The sequence below is a fragment of the Trichosurus vulpecula genome, chromosome 2, assembly GCF_011100635.1.
Source record: "Trichosurus vulpecula isolate mTriVul1 chromosome 2, mTriVul1.pri, whole genome shotgun sequence".
NCBI lineage: Eukaryota > Metazoa > Chordata > Mammalia > Diprotodontia > Phalangeridae > Trichosurus > Trichosurus vulpecula.
Window position 1 is genome coordinate 60,717,072 of NC_050574.1, and position 19,137 is coordinate 60,736,208.

Sequence of the window (19,137 nt, forward strand, 5' to 3'; positions counted from 1 at the left end):
TGAGGTAATGAGGGTCTTGCCCCAGAATCATGGCATTTTCAGAGAAGAGAAGGAGGTGTATTCAAGAGATGTTGCACAGATGATGTGAAGGGGTGAGATAGGAAAGAGTTGAGAATGACTTCTAGATTTCAAGCCTGAGGAACTGGGAGGATGGTGGTACTTTTGACGGTAGGAGGGAAGGGGGAGCATTTAGGAGGGGAAAAGCTAATGATTTCCATTTTGAACAAATTGAGTTTAAGATGTCTACTGGATATCCAGTTTGAGATGGCTGAAAGGCAGATGGAAATGAGAGATTGGAGGTCAGTAGAAGGGTTGGTGCTGGCTAGGTAGGTTTGAATCATTAGCATAGAGATAGCTATGAAATGAAGGAGCATAGAAGGCAAAGAGAAAGAGAAGAGGCCTAGGACAGAGCCCTGTGTGGGACATTGATGGTTAAAGGGCATGATCTGGATGAAGAGCCAGCAAAGGAGACTGAGGAGTGGTGGTCAGATAGGTAGGAGGAGAACCAGGAAAGTGATGTCTTGGTAAGAGAGTATCAAGGTAAAGAAGGGGATCAACCATATCAAAGACTGCAGAGAGGTCAAGGACAGTGAAGATAGAGAAAAGGCCATTGGACTTGGCAATTGAGAGATCATTAGTAACTTTGGAGAGAGCAGTTTGAAAGGAATGATAAGGTCAGAAGCCAGATTGTAAGGGGTTAAGTAGAGAGTAAGAAGAAAGTGGAGGTGCCTGTTGTTGACATAGTTTGTGGGGAGTTTAGGTCCCAAGGGCAGAGGAGATATAGGAGGATAGTGAGGGTGGATCAAGTGAGGGTTAGGAGAGACAGGGCCATGCTTCTAGGGAGTAGAGAATGAGCAGTGGACAGGGACAGACTGAAAATCAGTGATGGACTGGGGATGAGAGAGGGGACAATCTGTTGGAGATGGGATGGAATGGGATTGCTGAGCAGGTAGAGGGGTTAGCCTTGGTAAGGAGTGAAGCCACTTCATGTGAGACAGGGGTGAAGAAGCAGAGTGGCAGAAGGCACCAGAGTGATGGGAGATGAGGAAGAGGGAGTTGACAGCAAATGGCTTGAATGTTTTCTGTAAAATAGGAGGCAAGGTTCTGAGTGGTGGGGGGAGGAGGAAGCAGGAGAGGTCTGAGGAGGGATGAAAAGTTTAGAAGATCTACTGTGGAGAGTGGGATAGTGAACTGATAAAGGAGGTGTGGTAGGACTGCCTGGGAGCAGGGGGCGCCCAGGTGAGGTTGTGTACCCTCAATTTGTAGTGCACCCAGTCAGAACAGTTATGTGGTTTTGCTCCTTTCAGTGGCGTGCATAGGAGCAAAGGCAGCAAATGTTGGGAGTGATTCAAGGATGAGGCTTGGTAGAGCATAGTTGGTAAGGCCTAATGATAAGGGAACTATAGGGACTCAAGAGAGGGGACAGTGTAGAGTTGAATTGTTTCATCAAGGGACCAAGATATGGAAAAGAGGAGAGAGTGGTTAATGCAGGGGAGATGACTTGGGAGAGAATTGAGAGGACAAGGGATTAGAGGTCACAGTGTGGACAAAGAGTAGGGTTTAGTAAAGGAAGGCAGAGAGATTGGTGAAAAGCTAATAGGTTTTGGTTGGATAATGGGATTTTGGAATTCTTGAATGGGGAAGGTGGTACATTTGTGGGTGTTGGCAAGATCCAAGGGTATGACCATCTGTGTGTGTGGCTGAGGTGGGGACCTCATGGGAGGTAAGCTGAGAAACTGAGTGGTTAGGGTGTTTGAAGTTGAGTCAGTATGTATGTTAAGTCCCCTAGTATGAGGGGAGGAGAAGAAAATTGTGAGCCAGGTATCAGATTCATTGAGGAAGGAAGAGGATTGACCTGGGGGTGGGGGGTGGGGTTGGTAGACAGCAGCTATCAGGATTGTGATAGATAAGAATAGTATGAAGCTCAAAGGAGGAGAAGTTACTGAGTGATGGTGGGAATAATTCAGGGGGATGTATTATTGGGGTTTGTAATAACTCTTGTTGCTCATTTTTTCCTATATGTTCCCACTCTAGTGATAATGATTGCAATTTCCTAGTGGGCAGAGACTTTGACTTACTCCTTTTAGATCTCTCTTAATGTCTAAGTAGAGTGTTCTGGCCATGGTATAGGCTCAGTGAATACTGATTGAATGAATGAAAAGATGATAGTCATTCACAAATTTCAGTAAGGAAACTGGTACCTTGTCAAGTATTTTCCTTAAAAAAATTTTTATTTCCCCTGCTAATGTTAGTTGTAAGCTACCTGGAATTTAAAAATTAAGGTTTTTTTTAGGCTTGTGTGCATACTGAATAGTCTTATGGAACTTGAGTGCTGACTGGACCCTCAGAAGTCATCTAGTCCCACTCTTACCTGAGACATGAAATCCCCCGACAATGCCTTCTTTTGGATACCTCCAGTGCCTGAGAATTCATTGCTTCCCAAGTCATCTCATTCTTTACCTTCCAACCCACTCCCACCTCCATTTCTGACTACTGTAAGTGTTTATACTGAGCCAAAACCTTCCTCCCTGTAACTTCACACTGATTGATAATGGTTCATCATTCTCAGGCCTACTGGAACAAATCTCATTCCTCTTTTACGTTCCCTTTCAAACGTTTGAAGACAGTAATCTTGATCTTCTCAATCTCCCAGGCTAAAGAATACACAGAACAATTAGACATTAGGGATCTTAAGCACCTTGAAGATCACCTAGTCCAGCCCATTCTTTTTATATATGTGGAAACAGATCCAGAGATTAAATAAAAGAAATATTCAAGAGACTAGGTAGGGAAATAGATTCGATATGAGGAAAAGCTCAAAATCACGACCATAGGCTTTGGTGCATTGACAATGGGCAAGCAAAATTAAAAACACAGTGTGCTTCAGTGTTGCTGGAGTGAAACCTGAGAGTTACTAAGAATAACTTCACATTTCCATGTGAAGCCAGGTTTGGGGTGTGTGAACCAGGACAGTCACAGCCTCCGGCACCATGTCCCTTGCTGCCCTGGGCACTGAAGGCGACAAGGCTTCATTTATTTTCTAGGGTAGTTTTTTCATGCTCACATTCACCTGGGAGTGGCGAAAGTCACTGGGGTGACAATGTGGCATTTATTTGTGCCATGGATTTAGAGGAAGTTTCTTTTTGATGGAGTTACAGCTTGTGATTGCTGATCTATGAGAGAAACTAATCCTTTTCTCCTTTTGGGATCCTTCAATAAGTATTTTTTTTTAATAGCCTTAATTCTTGGGTAGGAAGATGCCATCTCTGGGGGTATAGGGAGTAGAATGTAACTTCAGAGGAAGGCCTGGAGATACTTCTGTAAAAGCAGCCAATGCTGCCTTTTGTGGCTTTACCTTGGCAAGTAGCAGTTGAGCTCCTGGAACTCATGCCACCCTTCTAAGTTGATGTCCCTTTCTCTGCAGCAGCTGAACTTGGGAAGGCTTGATGCTTTTTTCCTGGCTTATAGAAGGCTCTTCTTTCTCCAGAGTTTTGCAGTTCAAGTGGCAGCTCATCCTTCCAGCCCATCAAAAGCCAAGTAACCATTCCTACAGCCCATGTGATACCATCTACTTTGGGGACCTCTCCAATCAAGCCAACTTCGACTCATACAGGGTTCCTTTCCTCCAAATTGCCTGTGTCAGGATTGTCTGAAAACGTGGGACTGCTCCGGAATGGAGACCTCGGCACTATGAAAAGGTCTCCAGGCCTGCCGAGGGATCTCATGTACCTCTGTGGAACTCCTGGGGAAAATGGAATTGAACAGTCCTGGTTTCCTGCTTTGGGCCACGAAAGAGAAGAGGAGATGAGGAAGTTTGATACTCCCAACGTGGAGCCAACCCTCAACCAGTCAGTACTGATGGAAACGTTGTATTCAGATCCCTACTACCGATTGCACCTGCAAAACCCAACAGCTGAGACAGGCAAGGAGTTGTACAAGGTGCTGCCTGAGACTAAGAAGTCCCCGGGTGTTGGGGGTGGATGCGAACGAAATGGGACCCATGCCATTGATGGTGGACTGTTTCAGGCAGCATCTGGCTTCCCGAAGCCTCTCCAGTCACAGGGGTGGCTGCAAGGCCCTGACACTTGGCATTCCCAGGAACAGTCTTGTGAACTCAGCACATGCCGACAGCAGCTGGAGTCAATTCGGTTACAGATGGAACAAATGAAGGTAAACGTCCCTTTTCTTGTTACCGTAATGTTATTTTTGCTAAGTCCTGGTATAGTGAAAACATTGGACTTTGAGGCAAGAGACTTGGGTTTAAAAGTCCTGGTTCTGATGCCTACTAGCTAGCTGGGGGGAGCCCTTTAATGCTCAGTAAGCCTGTTGTCTCTTCCGTAAGATGGGGGAAATCTAAGTTGTGCTACTAATGGTATAGCAGAAAGAGCGCTAGATTTGGAACTACAAGAACAGAGTTTGTGTTCTGGTTCTGCCATTTACTAGCTGTGTGCCCTTAGGTTGCTTTTCCTTTCTAGGCTTTGGTTTCTTTATCTGTCAAATGAGGGAGTTGGTCTAGGGGATCTCTTAAGTCCCTTCCATCTCTAAAGCCTCTGATCCTACACCCACCACATAGGGCATTGCAAGAAAAATGCTTTGTAAACCTTAAAGTGCTTTAGAAATGTGCATTGCCGGACGCTCAATGACTTATTAAAGGTCTTTAGGGCCATAGGTACTGTCCACTTCTTTGAATTATTTAGCTTTTGCCTTGAGAACTTAGAGTTCACCTAGAATAGTCAGAAAAAGGAAGAAAAGCTTCCTTAGTCTGGAGATGGAGAAGTTGGACAAAGGAAAGCTTTGAGACCCCTGGTACTTAATAGAAGTTTATAAGAAAAGAGTTAACAGGAGAAAGACAAAAAGGCTTCAGATGGAAGAGGAGCTATTTCAGAGAAATCCAGATGCTGCTCTAAGTATATGTATGCACCATATTGTTTCCAAAGTTCTTCTAATTATCTGATTTGATTCTTCCAACGTCCTTGTGAGCTGGAAAGACGGGAGCTCTTAGTGTCGTTTTACAGATAAGGAAACGAACACTTGAACTTAGCCAAGGTCACACACCCAGTGTGGATTGAAGCCCAAATTCAAACCCATTTTTTTACACTTCAGACCCGTGGTGTCTTTCCAGTTCTCTTCTTCCTCCATTGAAGTAGGTAGGGGTGATAGGAAGAGGAATTCGTAGCCCCTAGATGATAAGAACAAACTCAGCTGTGTGATTAAAGCCTAACTGACCTTTCCTTAGAACTTAGAGCCTTGCTTGGGGGCAGGGCAGTATATAGCTTGCTGTCAGAGCCTCCCTCATGAGTTTCTTCCAATCCTGAAAGAGAGCTAAAATTAGCCAGTAAACACTGGCTTCTCTGAGGCCCAGTCAAAACAGAGCTCAACTGAAGAGCATGCTGCCCAGTGACCAGGTGCCTGTCACAGCTCTTCTGTCATTTAAATTCTACAAGCTTAATAAGGACCTGTGCTATCTATGTGCACTGTTTAGGCGTTGGAGACCAGAAGATAGAATAAGACACAGATCCTGCCCTTAGGGAGTTTAGAGCAATGGGGGGGCAGGGGGGGTAGTGGTGGTGGTAAAGGGATGAAAATAGGCACAGACACAAATATCTGGTCCAAGGTAGAGCTAGTGGAGTACAAAGCATAGACCTAAACCATGTGCACTGAGAAGTTGGAGAAAGAAGTCATTGTTCATCTGGGGGATATGGAAAGGTTTTATGGAGGAGGCAGGCCTTGAAAGAAAGGCAGGCGTTGAATAGGCAGTGAGGAGCCCCTTCTGGTCATAGGGGGTGGCACGGGTAGTGGGAGCAGAGCCTCAGAGAGACACAATGGATGGTGAGAGGAGGGAGTCCACTTTGCCTGGAATGTCACTTAGACATAGGACAGCCTGGAGCCTGTCCTCACGTAGGTGGCCAGGATGAGGAAGTCACTGGATTCTTTGGTGTGAGTATTCAAAGGACATAAGGCTGGTTAGCTCACCGAAGAAAAGACTTAAGGGAGACATGGTAACTTTCTTCACAAGGTGGGTCCTTGGTAAATTGTTTACTGATTAATTGATTAGTTCTAGTGTTTGAAGGGCTACAGTGGAAAAAGAAGAATTGGACTTTTTCTTTTTGGCACCAGAAGGCAGAACTAGAAGAGTGGGTAGAAGTTGCAGAGAGGCAGATTTTGGCTCATTATATAGAAAAAAATCTTCCTTTAAGTTTTTTTTTGAGGCAATCGGGGTGAAGTGACTTGCCCAGGGTCACGTAGCTAGTAAGTGTCTGAGGCCAGATTTGAATTCAGGTTGTCCTGATTCCAGGACTGCTGAAGTATCCACTGTATCCTAGCTGCCCTCTTCCTGTAAATTAATGTCCAAGTATGGAATTGGGTAGCCTTGTTACGTGGAGAACCCCCACCTAAATAGAGATCTTCAAGCAGAAGCTAGATGAATATTTTTCCTGGATATCATAGAAGGAATTGCTATCCAAGTAGAGTCTGGATTAACGGTGCCTTCCAGCTGTGAGAAATGTCTGGAAAGGGAGAGGGGAGTCAGATTGTGGAAGGCTTTGAATGCTGGGATGTAAGCTTATACTGCATTTTGCATGGGTAGAAGAGGCCCTGAAGGGTTTGGAGTTGGGACGTTAAGCCAGTACCATGACCTGCTTGTCTTTCAGCTCCAGAACGGAGCCACTTGCCACCACCCTGCAGCTTATGCCCCATCTCTGCCAGCCCTGGAGCCAGCCCAGTGGGTGAGCATCCTGAACAGCAACGAGAGCCTACTGAAGGAAAAGGATCTCCTTATAAACAAGTAAGGGTGGAGGGGACACATAACTTCCTGCCTTCTCATATTTGTCTCTGAGATACTCTCAGTGCTTAGTGGCAAAAGAGCTGGATTGATAACTAGCCTGTTCTTGAGTGTGCCTAACATTACCTGGGGGTATGTTGTCTTTTTGAGGGCTAATGGGAAGTGCTTCATGTAGACAGCCAACTAACTCATCTTTAGTCGTTTGTCCCTTCCCCCAGAAATCTTTTTCCTTCTTCCCTTCCCCTATCATCAGCCAGACCTTGAGATTCTCATCTCAGTTAAATAAGACCGATTGTTCCTATCTGCCTAGTGAAAGGGAAAGCTCCGATTTCAAGCAGGCTGTCACTCAAGAAAGTCACTTTGACGTGTGCCTGTGGTTGGCTTTGCAGGCAGAGGCAGCATATCTCTCAGTTGGAACAGAAAGTCCGTGAGAGTGAGCTTCAGGTCCACAGTGCCCTGTTGGGCCACCCTGCCCATTATGGAGATGTCTGCATGCTGAGGCTCCAAGTAAGTACTAACTTCGGAGAGTCACACATTCAGCTGATGTTTGAGGCTCTGTTGTAGGAGCTCCTGTGTGTGTGTGTGTGTGTGTGTGTGATGGGAGCTGGGGTAGGGAAGCTCCAGGGGGAGGTTGTTACAAAGATAAAATGCAGGAACTGCTCTTAAACAACCCACATTATGGAGAGGCAGGGAGAGATCTGGGGCTCAAATACTGCTTCCAACACCTACCATTATAACTACAGGCAAATAGCTTTACCTCTTATCTCACTTTTCTCATCTGTAAAATGGGGATAATAAAGGAATACTCACCTCACAAGGTTCTTGTGAGGATCCAATCAGACAGTAAATATACATCACTTTGCAAACTTTTGAGTGCTATAAATATACCAAATGTTATTGTTGTAGGGAAGACACCCCCCCCCACACACACACACACAGCCAAAGGCTTCAGTCTTTACTATAATATGAAGTAAAATTTGCAGGTACAGTAGGAGAAAATACAAGGCAGTGCCCAGGAGGGAGTAGTCATTCTTGGCATGGATTCAGGAACTGGGCCTTGAAGGATAAGTAGAAATTAACCTAGGGCATTCTGGGTGAAAGAAACTGAGCCAAAATACAGGGACACAGAGGTTAGAAAGCATTTTTAGGTCATAGCAAAGAGTTCAGCCCAATGTTTATTAAATACTGCCATGTACTCAGCACTAAGAGCGGTGGAAAAGTATTTGGTATTGTAAAAGTATTAAACATTGTAACAGATGTGATAGTAGCCCTGGGCCAGCGGAGATCTTCAGTGGCTTTAGGAGTGAGGAGGCAAGGCCTTTAGAATAGTATGAAGGGCCTAGAACTGGAAGAAGGGATTTTTGAGACCTTTTCTGACTAACCTTCCTCCCCCAACTTACTTTTGTTTTACAGATTTGGGGGAGAGAAGGGAATAGGCACTTAAATAGCTCCTACTGAGTGGAAGGTTCTGTGTTGTACACTTTGACTAATATCTCATTTTGAAGTGAAGAAACAGGCTCCCCAAGGAACATGACTTCCCTGAAGTCATGGAGGTCAGAGCTGCCGAGGCGGTAGGACACTGGACTTGGCATCTGCAGGACCTGGGTTCTAATTCTGCTCGAGACCCTTGCTAATGGTGTGACCACAGTGGCTTCTCTCTGAAGTGAGGAAGTTGGGCGCATTGGCCTCTAAAGAGCCTCTGGCTCAAAATCTGTGTTGCTAATCCAGTCTTCTTTCCATTATGCCATATTGCTTGGCTTCACTTTTCTTGTTTTTTAACCAACAAAACAAATGGGGTAGAAGAGGGAAGAGCAAGAGATATGGGGAACTGAGGAAGGGCAATGGTCTCCCCCATCAGGGCCAAGGCCCTTTGGATTCTATGTTACCTATCAGTTAGACTTGATTTCCCCCGCTGTCTGCTGAGTCCAGGACATTTTCTGGTCATTCATCCGCATTAACTTGGAAACCCAGTACTGTTTACTAACTCTTTGACCTTGGCTAAGTCACTTCATTTCCGTAGACCTCAATTTCTTCACCTCTAAAATGAGGAGAGTTGAACTAGATGATCCCTAAAAGTGCCTTCTGTCTCTAAATCCTATTTTCCTGTGAAGGGATTCTTCAGCAGTTATATTATCTGAATGTAAAGTGTGTGTGTGTCTGTGTCTGTCTAGTCTGTCTGTATGTATACACATGTACAGTCAGGACTGAGGCACTTGTCACACATAGGGCATCTCTCTGGCAGGAGTTGCAGCGAGAGAATACTTTCCTCCGAGCACAGTTTGTGCAGAAGACAGAGGCTCTCAGTAAAGAAAGGTCGGAGCTTGAAAAGAAACTCTCTGCCTCAGAAGTGGATGCACAGCTCATCCGGGAGTCCCTCAGGGTGGCATTGCAGAAACATTCAGAAGAAGGAAAGAAACAAGAAGAAAGGGTGAGTGATAATGGGGCTGCCTTCTGATTGGGAGAGGATTTGGAGTCAGCTAGAGACAAGTTGGGGCTCTCCTTGCCAAGGCCATGCCAGGAGCAGATGTGAGCCCAGGTGGGGTGGGGGCTGCTCATCAATGCTGGTTGCCTGTTCTTCAGACTGGTTACCTACCCCAGGGTAAACAAAGTAGTAACTCGGGCATTCCCCACTGTTCACTCCCCCATTCTCTCAAACCTCTTGCCAGCTGGCAGAGGAGAGAAGCAGTTACATCATTAGTCATTGTTTTCAGGGGTCTAAACACACCTGGGGTTCCAATTGCTTGGTTTTCTTCCTCCCATGGACTAAAAAGGGAGAAAAGTTTACTTTTATAACTACTTGGGAGAGCTTAGAATTGTTGTCAGTGTACTTCTAATTGTCCTGAAGGATAACTGAAGACCATGGAAGCTGGCTCATTTCCTTGGGCTCTTTTCTCCCAGTCCCCTAATCCATACTTCCTAAAGTGTCTGTGTTCTTAGAGAGTGGCAGCAGAGAGTATTAGGTTTTTGGAGGGGCTCGGCGGGAGCTCGCGGTAGTCTCTGCTTTCCAGCCACCATCTTGGCTCCACCCCCCAAGCAGAGAGTATTAGAAAGAACAGTGGGCCGCCATTGCGGCGAGAGACTCTGGCCCAGATCCTGGCGCTTTTACTTAGTGTCTGTGTGGCCATGGCACCCCATTTCCCCTTCTCTGCCCTTCAGGTTCCTCCTGTAAAAAAGGGAAAACAACGCACTGCTTTCTTACCTCATAGGCTTGTTATGTCCAAAGTACTTTGTAAGCCATAAACCATTAGAGAAATAGGAGTTGTTACTTAACAGCTCTTCAGCTGTAAATAGTGATAGTTTCACCTGAGACAGTGCCATCAGCTCATTTATGAGTCATTCTTTGGTCACGTCTTCCCCTGTAGTCTATCAAGTGCTTCCTCTGAGATCACTGGGTCTGTTTCTGTTTCACTGGCTTTTTTTGCTTCCCTTTTGGTTGTGTCATCTGAAAATAAAAATAACTATTTCTATAGTACTTTCAGGATAACAAAGTGCTTTTTTCATGGCAATGTTTTAAGGTGGATAGTGTAAGTAATATTATCTTCATTTTATAGACGAAGAAACTGAGGAGGATCAGAGAAGTAAAATAATCTTTCCAAAGTTCCATATATGTCAAGGCTAGATGGTGAACTGAGTTCTCTTTCTACTGCATTATGCTTTTTTTACTTAGACTTTTTAGGTAGAAATTGCCTTTTCCAATGATCGGTTTATCGTCCACCTGACGGGTTTTAGGGGGGAAATGTATTGCCAGTCCACCCAGGTGAACCCGACAGGATGAATGCCTTTGGCAGGAACTGCATCTGCTTTTTAGGCCACCTAAGGATTGCTGATCCTCTCTTTCCTTGTTTAAAGAGTGCTGGCAATATAAATCTGTAACTTGTGTCCCAATCTCAAATGACCTGTTAATCTTTCTCATGTTCCCTGCCCTTATCACAGTGCAACGTCATCCTGAGTCCCAAGGGAAAGGCTACTGGTTGCAGGTTTACCTCTCAGTTGTAATTGCTTGAATTGTTTGAAGAAAGAAAGTTGACATTCAGGGTCTGATGAAACCAAACCTATGTGCCATCTGAGACAGACAAGTGACTTCCCTTCACACAGGTCAAGGGGCGGGACAAACACATTAACAATCTGAAAAAGAAATGTCAGAAGGAGTCGGAGCAGAATCGGGAGAAACAGCAGCGCATTGAGACCCTGGAGCGCTATCTGGCCGACCTGCCCACGAGGGAGGATCATCAGAAACAGAGCCAGAAGGTAGAAATAGTATTTGACCTCTTGGTGGGAAACGGAGTCACCCATCAGGTTTATAGGCTCTAGAGTGGGAAAGAACCTGATATATCTAATCTAATCCCTACATTTTACAGAGAAGGAAACTGAGGCCCAGAGGGGTCAGGTGACTTGAGGAAGGTCTTACCAGTAGTAGCAGAGCAAGAATGCAAACCTAGGTCTTCTGACTCCTAGTCTAGTGTTCTTTTCCCTCTACCGTGCTACCTCTCAAGCCTCTGTGCTTCCTAAAAGGAAAATTCCGAGTACACTGTGTTCAAAGTTGTGGGCTGTTGATTGCCAGTTGGATTGAAAACACCTTAAGATCCCTGGGGGAGAAGCACTCTTGACTTGTAGGATCTGAGCCTGGCCTTCTATCTCTAGCTCCGGGAATTAGAGCTGAAGAACTCAGACCTTCAGGAGCAAGTGACGGACCTGGAGAGAAAGCTTGGAGAGGCCCGGGCAGGCTGCACAGAGCGGGAATCCCAGCTTGAGAGCCTGAAACAGAGAGAGCAAGAACTCCTCTCTGTTGTGCAGAGGTAAAGAGCCCCGCCCTGGGACTGCCCTCAACTCCCACAGTAGGCTTTAGGAACAAAATAACAAGACACCTCAGCACCTAAGGGAAGGATGACTTGGGAGGGGGCAGCTGGTTCCCTAGTTAGTAACAGTTAGTTGGACACTGGTTATCCCTGCCTAGTTGTGGGATGGTGGACATCTAAATCCCATTACCAGCCCCCAGTGCCCTTGTTTATTTTGATAGGAAGTACAGCACCTGAGTAAGCTGAGAGGAGGAATGGAGGGGCGAGTGAGCCAAAGCACCTCAGCCCTACTTACTGTAAAAATAGAGAGCCATCAGGGCAGGAGGCTGGCACGTGGATGGGATAACCTGTTCAGGCACTTTGTCTTTCAGTTTGCAAGATAAACAGTGTTCGAAGAAGGCCGGTGGTGGAAGCCTGGTTCAACAAGTGGAAAGCCCCAAAGTGGAGACTGAATCTTTGCAGAAAGAATGTGATTGCCTCAGGAAGGTGACTGATAGTGTGTGCCCTGGTGTAGTTGTGGGGGAGGGGGGGAGCTATCAGGAAGGCCAGTGAGTCAGGTCTCCTTGCACCTGGCTACCAGAACAACTGATTTCCTCATTTGAGCTAATGCATTTTACAACTCTTCTAATTCTTTGTGTTTTCACGATATGATTCAGGGAGGGAACTGCTTATGTGTTTTACAGTAACACTTATTATATAGAGACCACTCACTTGATAACTTTAATTTAGTTATACACTTTTGGGGAACCAGGAAGGACAAGAAAATAAGACCGTCTGGCCAACCAAGGTCCTGGCACTAAAGCTCATTCCCAGTTCTCAGTTTAGTTCTGGGGTGGGCAACCTTCAGCCTTGAGGCCACACATGACCCTCTAGGTCCTCAAGTGCAGTCTTTAACTGAATCCAAACTTCACATAACAAATCCCCTTAATAAAAGGATTTGTTCTGTAAAACTTGGACTTACTCAAAAGGCTGCACCCAAAAACCTAAAAGGCCATATATGCCCTCAAGGCCCCAGGTTCCTCACCCCTGATTTAGTCCTTCTACCAGAACTCATTTACACACAATTCTAATATGCTAGGTTAGCTGGTTTAATAGCCTTTTGTAGACTGGAAGTGACAAATTGAAGAGCAGGGGGTACTGCTGAAGGTTGTCATACTGTTAATAGCAATAAATGAGCAGTGGCAACCTAATTGCCAAATTGCTACTAATTAATATTTTTAACTATATTTACATTGTCAGCTATAATCATTTGCTGGTTAGAATTGAGGTATCCTCAGCTATTAGTCATTTTTGCCTCTTAGAAATAATGTGCTTGGTTTTCACAAGTACATGTGAATTGAATGTTGTGTGTTTCCTCTAACAAGGTACCTTACCTTACCTGATATTTTTATATGATGAAAATTTTTATCAAGCTCCAGGATCTATCTTAAGGGAACATGTGACATAGTGATTATCCTTCGCAATAGAACTAGAAATAATACCATAATTAAGTTGTTAAATATTTCTGTTTATAGATGTCCCTGTTATACAAATGGATGGGACATTGGTCTGGGCCTATAAGCAAGTAAGGAAAGGATATTGACTTGGATGATCTGTGGGAAATTGCAGTTTAATCCACAGCTTAAATTGTTTGCTGCAAAAGCCCATCATCTCTTTAACTTCATTCTGCCTGTAGTGCTCTGTGATTACAAATCATGATTTCTGAAAAATTCAAGTTCTAGCTGAAAGAGCAATAGGGATGCATAATGGATAAAAAGTAAAGGACGTCATGAAAGGAGGGAGGTGGGGGGGGGGGGGAGGACGAGACAAGCCTGACTTTACATGGCTGTAAACTAGAGTGACTGGAGGAGAGGTGGGTATGAGGGAAGATGTGCTCTGTTTCTTGACATCAGGCGGACAGCGAAGCCTCTGAGAGTATCACAAGATGACCTCCTAGCTTCTTCCAGATGCTGGCATTCTTTGACTCTATTGCTGCCCAGTATAAACATGAGTTCTGTTTAGGGCAGCTTGAGTTTAAGGGTGCTGTTGGGATAGCCATTCAAGAGTGGGACTAAGACTCGATAGATAGATTTGGGATCCATCTGAGTAGATATGATCATCATTGAGATTCCTGAAAGAAAGAGAATAGAGAGAAAAGGAGAGGTGACCTGGGACAGTCTGGGGGGAACCACCCAGGTACGGGCCAGGAGATGGATGGTCTAGGAAAGGGGTGGGCAGAGCAGAATGAGGAGAGAACAGGGCCATGCTTCATGATTTTGGATGGAATGGACAGACTGCTCAGAGTAGGTGCCATTTACATGGAGCCTTAAAGTTTATGGAGCCACTTTGCTGTCAACAACCAGGGAAGACACTGTCCTCATTTTTATAGAAACATGTTTGGAGCAGTGGTGGGACTTGAACCCTGGCTGTCCTGAATTCAGACCCATTGCTCTGTCCATCTCACCACACTGCCTTTCAATTATAAACAGCAAATTCAAGAATTAAAGGACACAGTCTGAAGTTACTTAGTAGAGAGGTACTTAACTTGAGAAAGATTTCTGTCCAAAAGATTTAAAAGTTTTACTACTCTAAAAAGTAAGCAACCTTTGGTTAACCAAGAAGTTCACTCAAGTGACATACCTCATTCAGTTCAGTAGATGTCAGTGGAAGTGTCTACGACATGCTCAGCCTTATAAGCAGGTAGGAAAGTAAGTGAGGCCCTGTTTCTAGTAATGCTGCCTAACTGGGGCATAGCCACAGAGTCATCCTTTCTCTTCCTTCTCCCTCACTCTAGGTCTATTTGGTTGCCATGGTTCGTCAAGTTTGTCTTTCTCTTAGTTCACACAGCTAGTTCACACCCTGATCATCTCTTGCCTGACCTGTTTCAGTAGTTCCCTAATTGGTTTCTCTCTCTTCCAGTCTTCCTCCAATCCATTGGCCACACGGCTGCCAAATGATTATTCCTAAAACAGATCTGAGCTCCAAAATCTTCCACTGCCTCTAGGATAAAATAGAAACATTCAGACTGACTCCCACCTACCTTCTACCTTTTATGTCCAACTACTCGAAGTCACACAAACACTACATTCTAGCCAAACTAGACTTCCAGCTGTTATCCAAACGGGATGTTTCCTCTCCTATCTCCATGCCTTTACACAGACTGCCCCCCACCCTGAATTAGCCTCCTTTGCCTCCTAGAACACCTAGCTTCCCTCCAGGTTGAGTTTAGGTGCCTCCTGTGGGAAACTTTTCCTGGTTTTGCCTCCAGGTTGTTAGCATTCTCTCTCCCTTTTGGCTTTGTCTTGACTGATTTGTGTAATATTTTCCCCAACCCCTTTTAAAGTTTTTGTATCTCCAGCACCAAGCTCAGTGCCTTGCCTATAGCGGGCACTTCGTAAATATTTGTCAAAGGCAAACATCGAGCGTGTGTGTGTGTGTGTGTGTGTGTGTGTGTGTGTGTGTGTGTGTAGGGAGGACACCATCTGGTCTGATGCCTTCATTTTACAACAAGAGCAGGAATCTGAGGTACAGACCTAGTGAAGAGTACAACCAGGACGGGAACCCCGAAGTCCTTTCAGGCCAATGCTCTTTCTGCTACACTCTAACAAGGATTTTTTTCTCCCAGGACTATTGGCAATCTTGCATTCAAACGCATTGCCCTGTTCGTTCCCTTTGCTATCAGTAGCATTCATTTGGAATGACCAAGATCATTGGTTTAGACCGGGGTCAGCAAACTGCATGCCACAGAACGAAACCCTGCCTGCCACTTGTTTTAGTGCAGCCTGCAAATTAATCATGGTTTTCATATTTTGAAATACCATAAAACTCAAGACTGCACAAAGACAGGCAGCCGTTGCCACCAAGTCCAGGCCTAGCTGGTGCCTGAGACACAGAATGAGTCACTTTATTTTGTTTACTTTCCTCACAATGATCCTGTTGTAGAGAAACCAAATAACATCCCCATTTTGTAGATGAGGAATCTGGAACATAGGTTCAGGGATTTGCCCACAGAATAGCTGCCTGCTGAGCCGAGCCACCAGAATCAGTAACCAGGCATCTCTGGAGTGCCTGCTACTTGCCAAGAACTGTGTTAGCCACTAGGGGTACAAAAACAAAGGAGACACCCTGTCAGAATCCACAGCCTAGCTCTTAGCTCCACCTGAGTCAACCCAAACTTGCAGTACAGTGGGGCTAGTGAGTGCCCTGCTGACATTTGATGTTGCAAATTCATCTGTGGGGAAAATAAGCTCTGGCTTTTTCTTTTATTTTCTTTGTATTTTATTTTTTTAATTTATTTTTTATTTTTAGTTTACAACACTCAGTTCCACAAGTTTTGGGGTTCCAAATTTTCTCTCCCTCCCACTCCTCCTCCAGCCCCCTAAGATGGCATGTAATCCAGTGTAGGTTCTCCATATACCTTCACCTTGAACTTATTTACATAATAGTCCAGTTGTAATGAAGAATTATAACCAATGGAATGATTTTCTTTGTCTTTTAGATCGTGGATAAGCAACAGAAGAAAATAGACCAGTTGTGTTCACAAGTGAAGGTAAGCAGGACTCGGACCCTACAAGGGCCAAATCATCACATGCCCATAGTTTGACTTTACTTCATATATCAGATACCTTCCAGAGGTTATGTGTAAAGCAGGTCTTTGTATGTTTTTCGGAGGTATGTTCCTATAGGAAAAATTCCCGCTCTCCACCCATCACATAATGAAATCACAGTTCATAATCCTTGAATCTACTTTAAGAGCCTGCTCTGCTTCTTTATCACTGTGTGGTCTGGGCTCTTTATATTCAGCTCCTTAGAGATGTCCAGTATGAAAATTAGTCAGGTAACAGGCTGTCTTTTCTGAACATTTTAAAGCATAAAAATGCCGTAATGCACCAGTTTTGTTGGGAAGTCTTACTGCCTCTTTGGGACTCAAAACCATAAAATTCTATTCTTGTTCTGCATAGTCAGCACAGGTCTTTAACCATATGATGCCTTTTCCAACAAACCTCAGTGGGGTGTAAGTAAGACCTGATTTATGTTGTATTGATCCAAGTACATCCTATGCTTCCCACCCACCTACTCTCCCCATCCTCCTCAGAACTGGCTTGCATATAACCCTGGTGTGACCTATAATTGGTGCTGTTTTTAATATAGCACAGTGATTAGCACATACTAGGTGCTTTCATAAGAGCTTTCTGATTGAGTATAAACATGCATATATCTACATATTCTCCCTTTCAAAGAGTACTCATTTTAAGGAATGTGGCTGATTTGGGAGAGCAGCCTGTGTTTGAACAAATCTTCACTGTCATCCTCTTTCAGTGGATGCCTAGCTGAGGCATGGCAGTGACTGAGTTTTTTAAGCATTGTCAGTCAAGCACAGACTGTGTCATATCCTGTACAGCTGGAAAGACATGGAGCATGGTAATGGTGAAGACTTTACATCTGCCCAGAGACCAGCCTTGCTGAATTCAGAGAGGGAGTTGGCTAACAGAGTTTTGGAGACCACAGGAACTCACGGAAACATCCATGTCAGTGTGGAAAAGTTATGACTTGCCTTGGTAAAGAAAGGACCACATAGGTTCTCAAAGTCATGAAATAGAACATCTGATAATAAGCAGCCTGTCTATTAATGTTAGACTTGAGCATGGCTAAAGGGTTGATGAAGAATGATCAGGAGCCCTTTAGGTCATATCAGCTCGACTATAGAATAAAGAAAAAATTGCTGCACACCCTTTCCAAACAAAATCCCCATTTCTTCTCTGGGCATTGGAGTCTCCACGACCAGGTACAAACCCACCTTTCCAGCCTTTTCTCATGTTAATTCCTCCTCATACATACTGAACTCTGCTCAAAATGGCTAATGGATCATTGAAACCCAAGATGAGCAGAAAGATGGTAAGAGAGCAGACCCAGGCAAAATACATCCTGGGGTACTGACAGAACAGGCAGATGTGATGCTGAGCCAAGGCTGGTGACCTTGGAAAGAGTGTGGGGAACAAGAGCAAGGGGTCTTAAACCTGGAGAATCAATATGTCTTGATTTAAAGGGGGGAAAGGGGTGTGGAGTTTCTAATCTGTCAGCCAGGCAATTTGACTTGGGCTCCAGGTACAGTTCCAGAATGTATCATTAAAGAGATGTGTGGTGAACATCTAGAAAAGAGACTTGTGATCATAGCATCAGTATTACTTTTATCATGTCCAGCTAACATACTCTCCTTTTTTGACAGGGTGTCTAGACTAGAAGGGGGTCTCCTGAAGAGGTCCTCAGAGATCTCTCCTTGACTCTGAGCTCTTTAGTGTTTTTATCAGTGTCTAGGTCAAAGGCATAGATTCAATACTTTGTGAATTTGTAGCAGACACTAAACTGGGAGGGCTGGCTGACAGATGGGTCAGGGTATGACCACAGATGCATTGGCAGCACCTTGGAAGTTGGCCTGAATCAGATAAGATGGAATTCAATAGTGTTCAATGTTGTCTTCCACTTGGGTTCAGAAAAACCCATCGCGTGAGTAAGAGATGACAGATAGGCTTTCATCTGAAAAAAGATCTCTGGGTTTTAGTGGATTGTGAGCTGAGAATGAGCCAGGCAGACAGGAAAACTAATTCAATCTAAGGCTGTTAAGAGAGGCCTGGGGTCCAGAACTAGGGAGGTGATAGTCCCACTGGACTCTGCCCTTGTCAGACTGTCCACAGCTGGCTCTTGTTCAGGTTGCTACAGGTTGGACTAGTTGGCATCTAAGGCCCCTTCCAACTCAGAAATTCAGTGGCTGCTTGCCTTTCCCCGTACCTCACCCTGGCTGACTTGGTTCCAGGCCTTTGCCCACATTCACTATACAGAGAACATCTTTCTTTTCTTCCTCCTTGCTGCTCCTTGGCCTTTTGAAAACTAACCTGCCCTTCATTCCTTGGGTCCAGGTTTCCTTGAAGCCTTGCTTGATCCTCCCACCCTGTGACTTGGCTTTCTTTGGCTCTTGGATAGCTGGGAGGAAAATTGGTTGAAGTCAGTATTGGCTTCTGGTTGCTGGCTTGTAATCCTTTGCTCTATCCGTTCCCTTTGGTGGCCCCTAGAGCCTGGAGGCAGAAGTGGCTCAGGAAGAAGGAAATGGTCAAGCCCTGAAGGAGGAGGCCAGGAGGAGGGAAAATGCCTTGGAGCAGCTTCGCTTGGCAGTAAAGGAGGTGAGAACAGGGTAAGAGTCTGGGGCCTTTTAGTGTCATAGTATGAATGGGGCTGTGGAGGCCAGGAAGTCTCTGGTGGAGACCAGTTGGGACTCCTTTCTATAGGACCTTCCTATCTCCTGAGAACCCTGGCTGGCCCCTGGACTTTTGTGTTTTAGTGACCCCCTCCCCACTGTTTGATGTTGAGGCTTGTGGAATGAGATCAGGAACAGGACTTGTGGACTTTTAAACTTTTTCATCAAAAATGGTTCATATTTTGAAGTACCCACACACAGACCTCTTCCCCCCCTCCTCCCCCCCCACCAGATTTAATCTCCCTAGAATGTTTTCTGGATATAGTCTCTCTTCTTCTTGCCTTCTGCAGTGATCTGAACAGGCAGCAGTGTAAAGAGTTCTTTAACTGGGC

The 19,137-nt window shown here is 45.0% G+C and overlaps 1 protein-coding gene across 1 annotated transcript in view; it reads left to right on the forward strand.

Annotated features, from left to right (window-relative positions):
* Nucleotides 1–19,137, forward strand: part of CEP85 (centrosomal protein 85) — a 41,526-nt gene that overhangs the window by 18,724 nt on the left and 3,665 nt on the right. Inside the window, exons 4-12 of the mRNA XM_036746982.1 lie at nt 3,488–4,170; nt 6,651–6,784; nt 7,171–7,288; nt 9,024–9,209; nt 10,877–11,029; nt 11,423–11,577; nt 11,949–12,063; nt 16,055–16,105; nt 18,624–18,731. Coding sequence (XP_036602877.1) covers nt 3,488–4,170; nt 6,651–6,784; nt 7,171–7,288; nt 9,024–9,209; nt 10,877–11,029; nt 11,423–11,577; nt 11,949–12,063; nt 16,055–16,105; nt 18,624–18,731 — 1,703 coding nt within the window. The remainder of the gene's footprint in view (nt 1–3,487; nt 4,171–6,650; nt 6,785–7,170; nt 7,289–9,023; nt 9,210–10,876; nt 11,030–11,422; nt 11,578–11,948; nt 12,064–16,054; nt 16,106–18,623; nt 18,732–19,137) is intronic.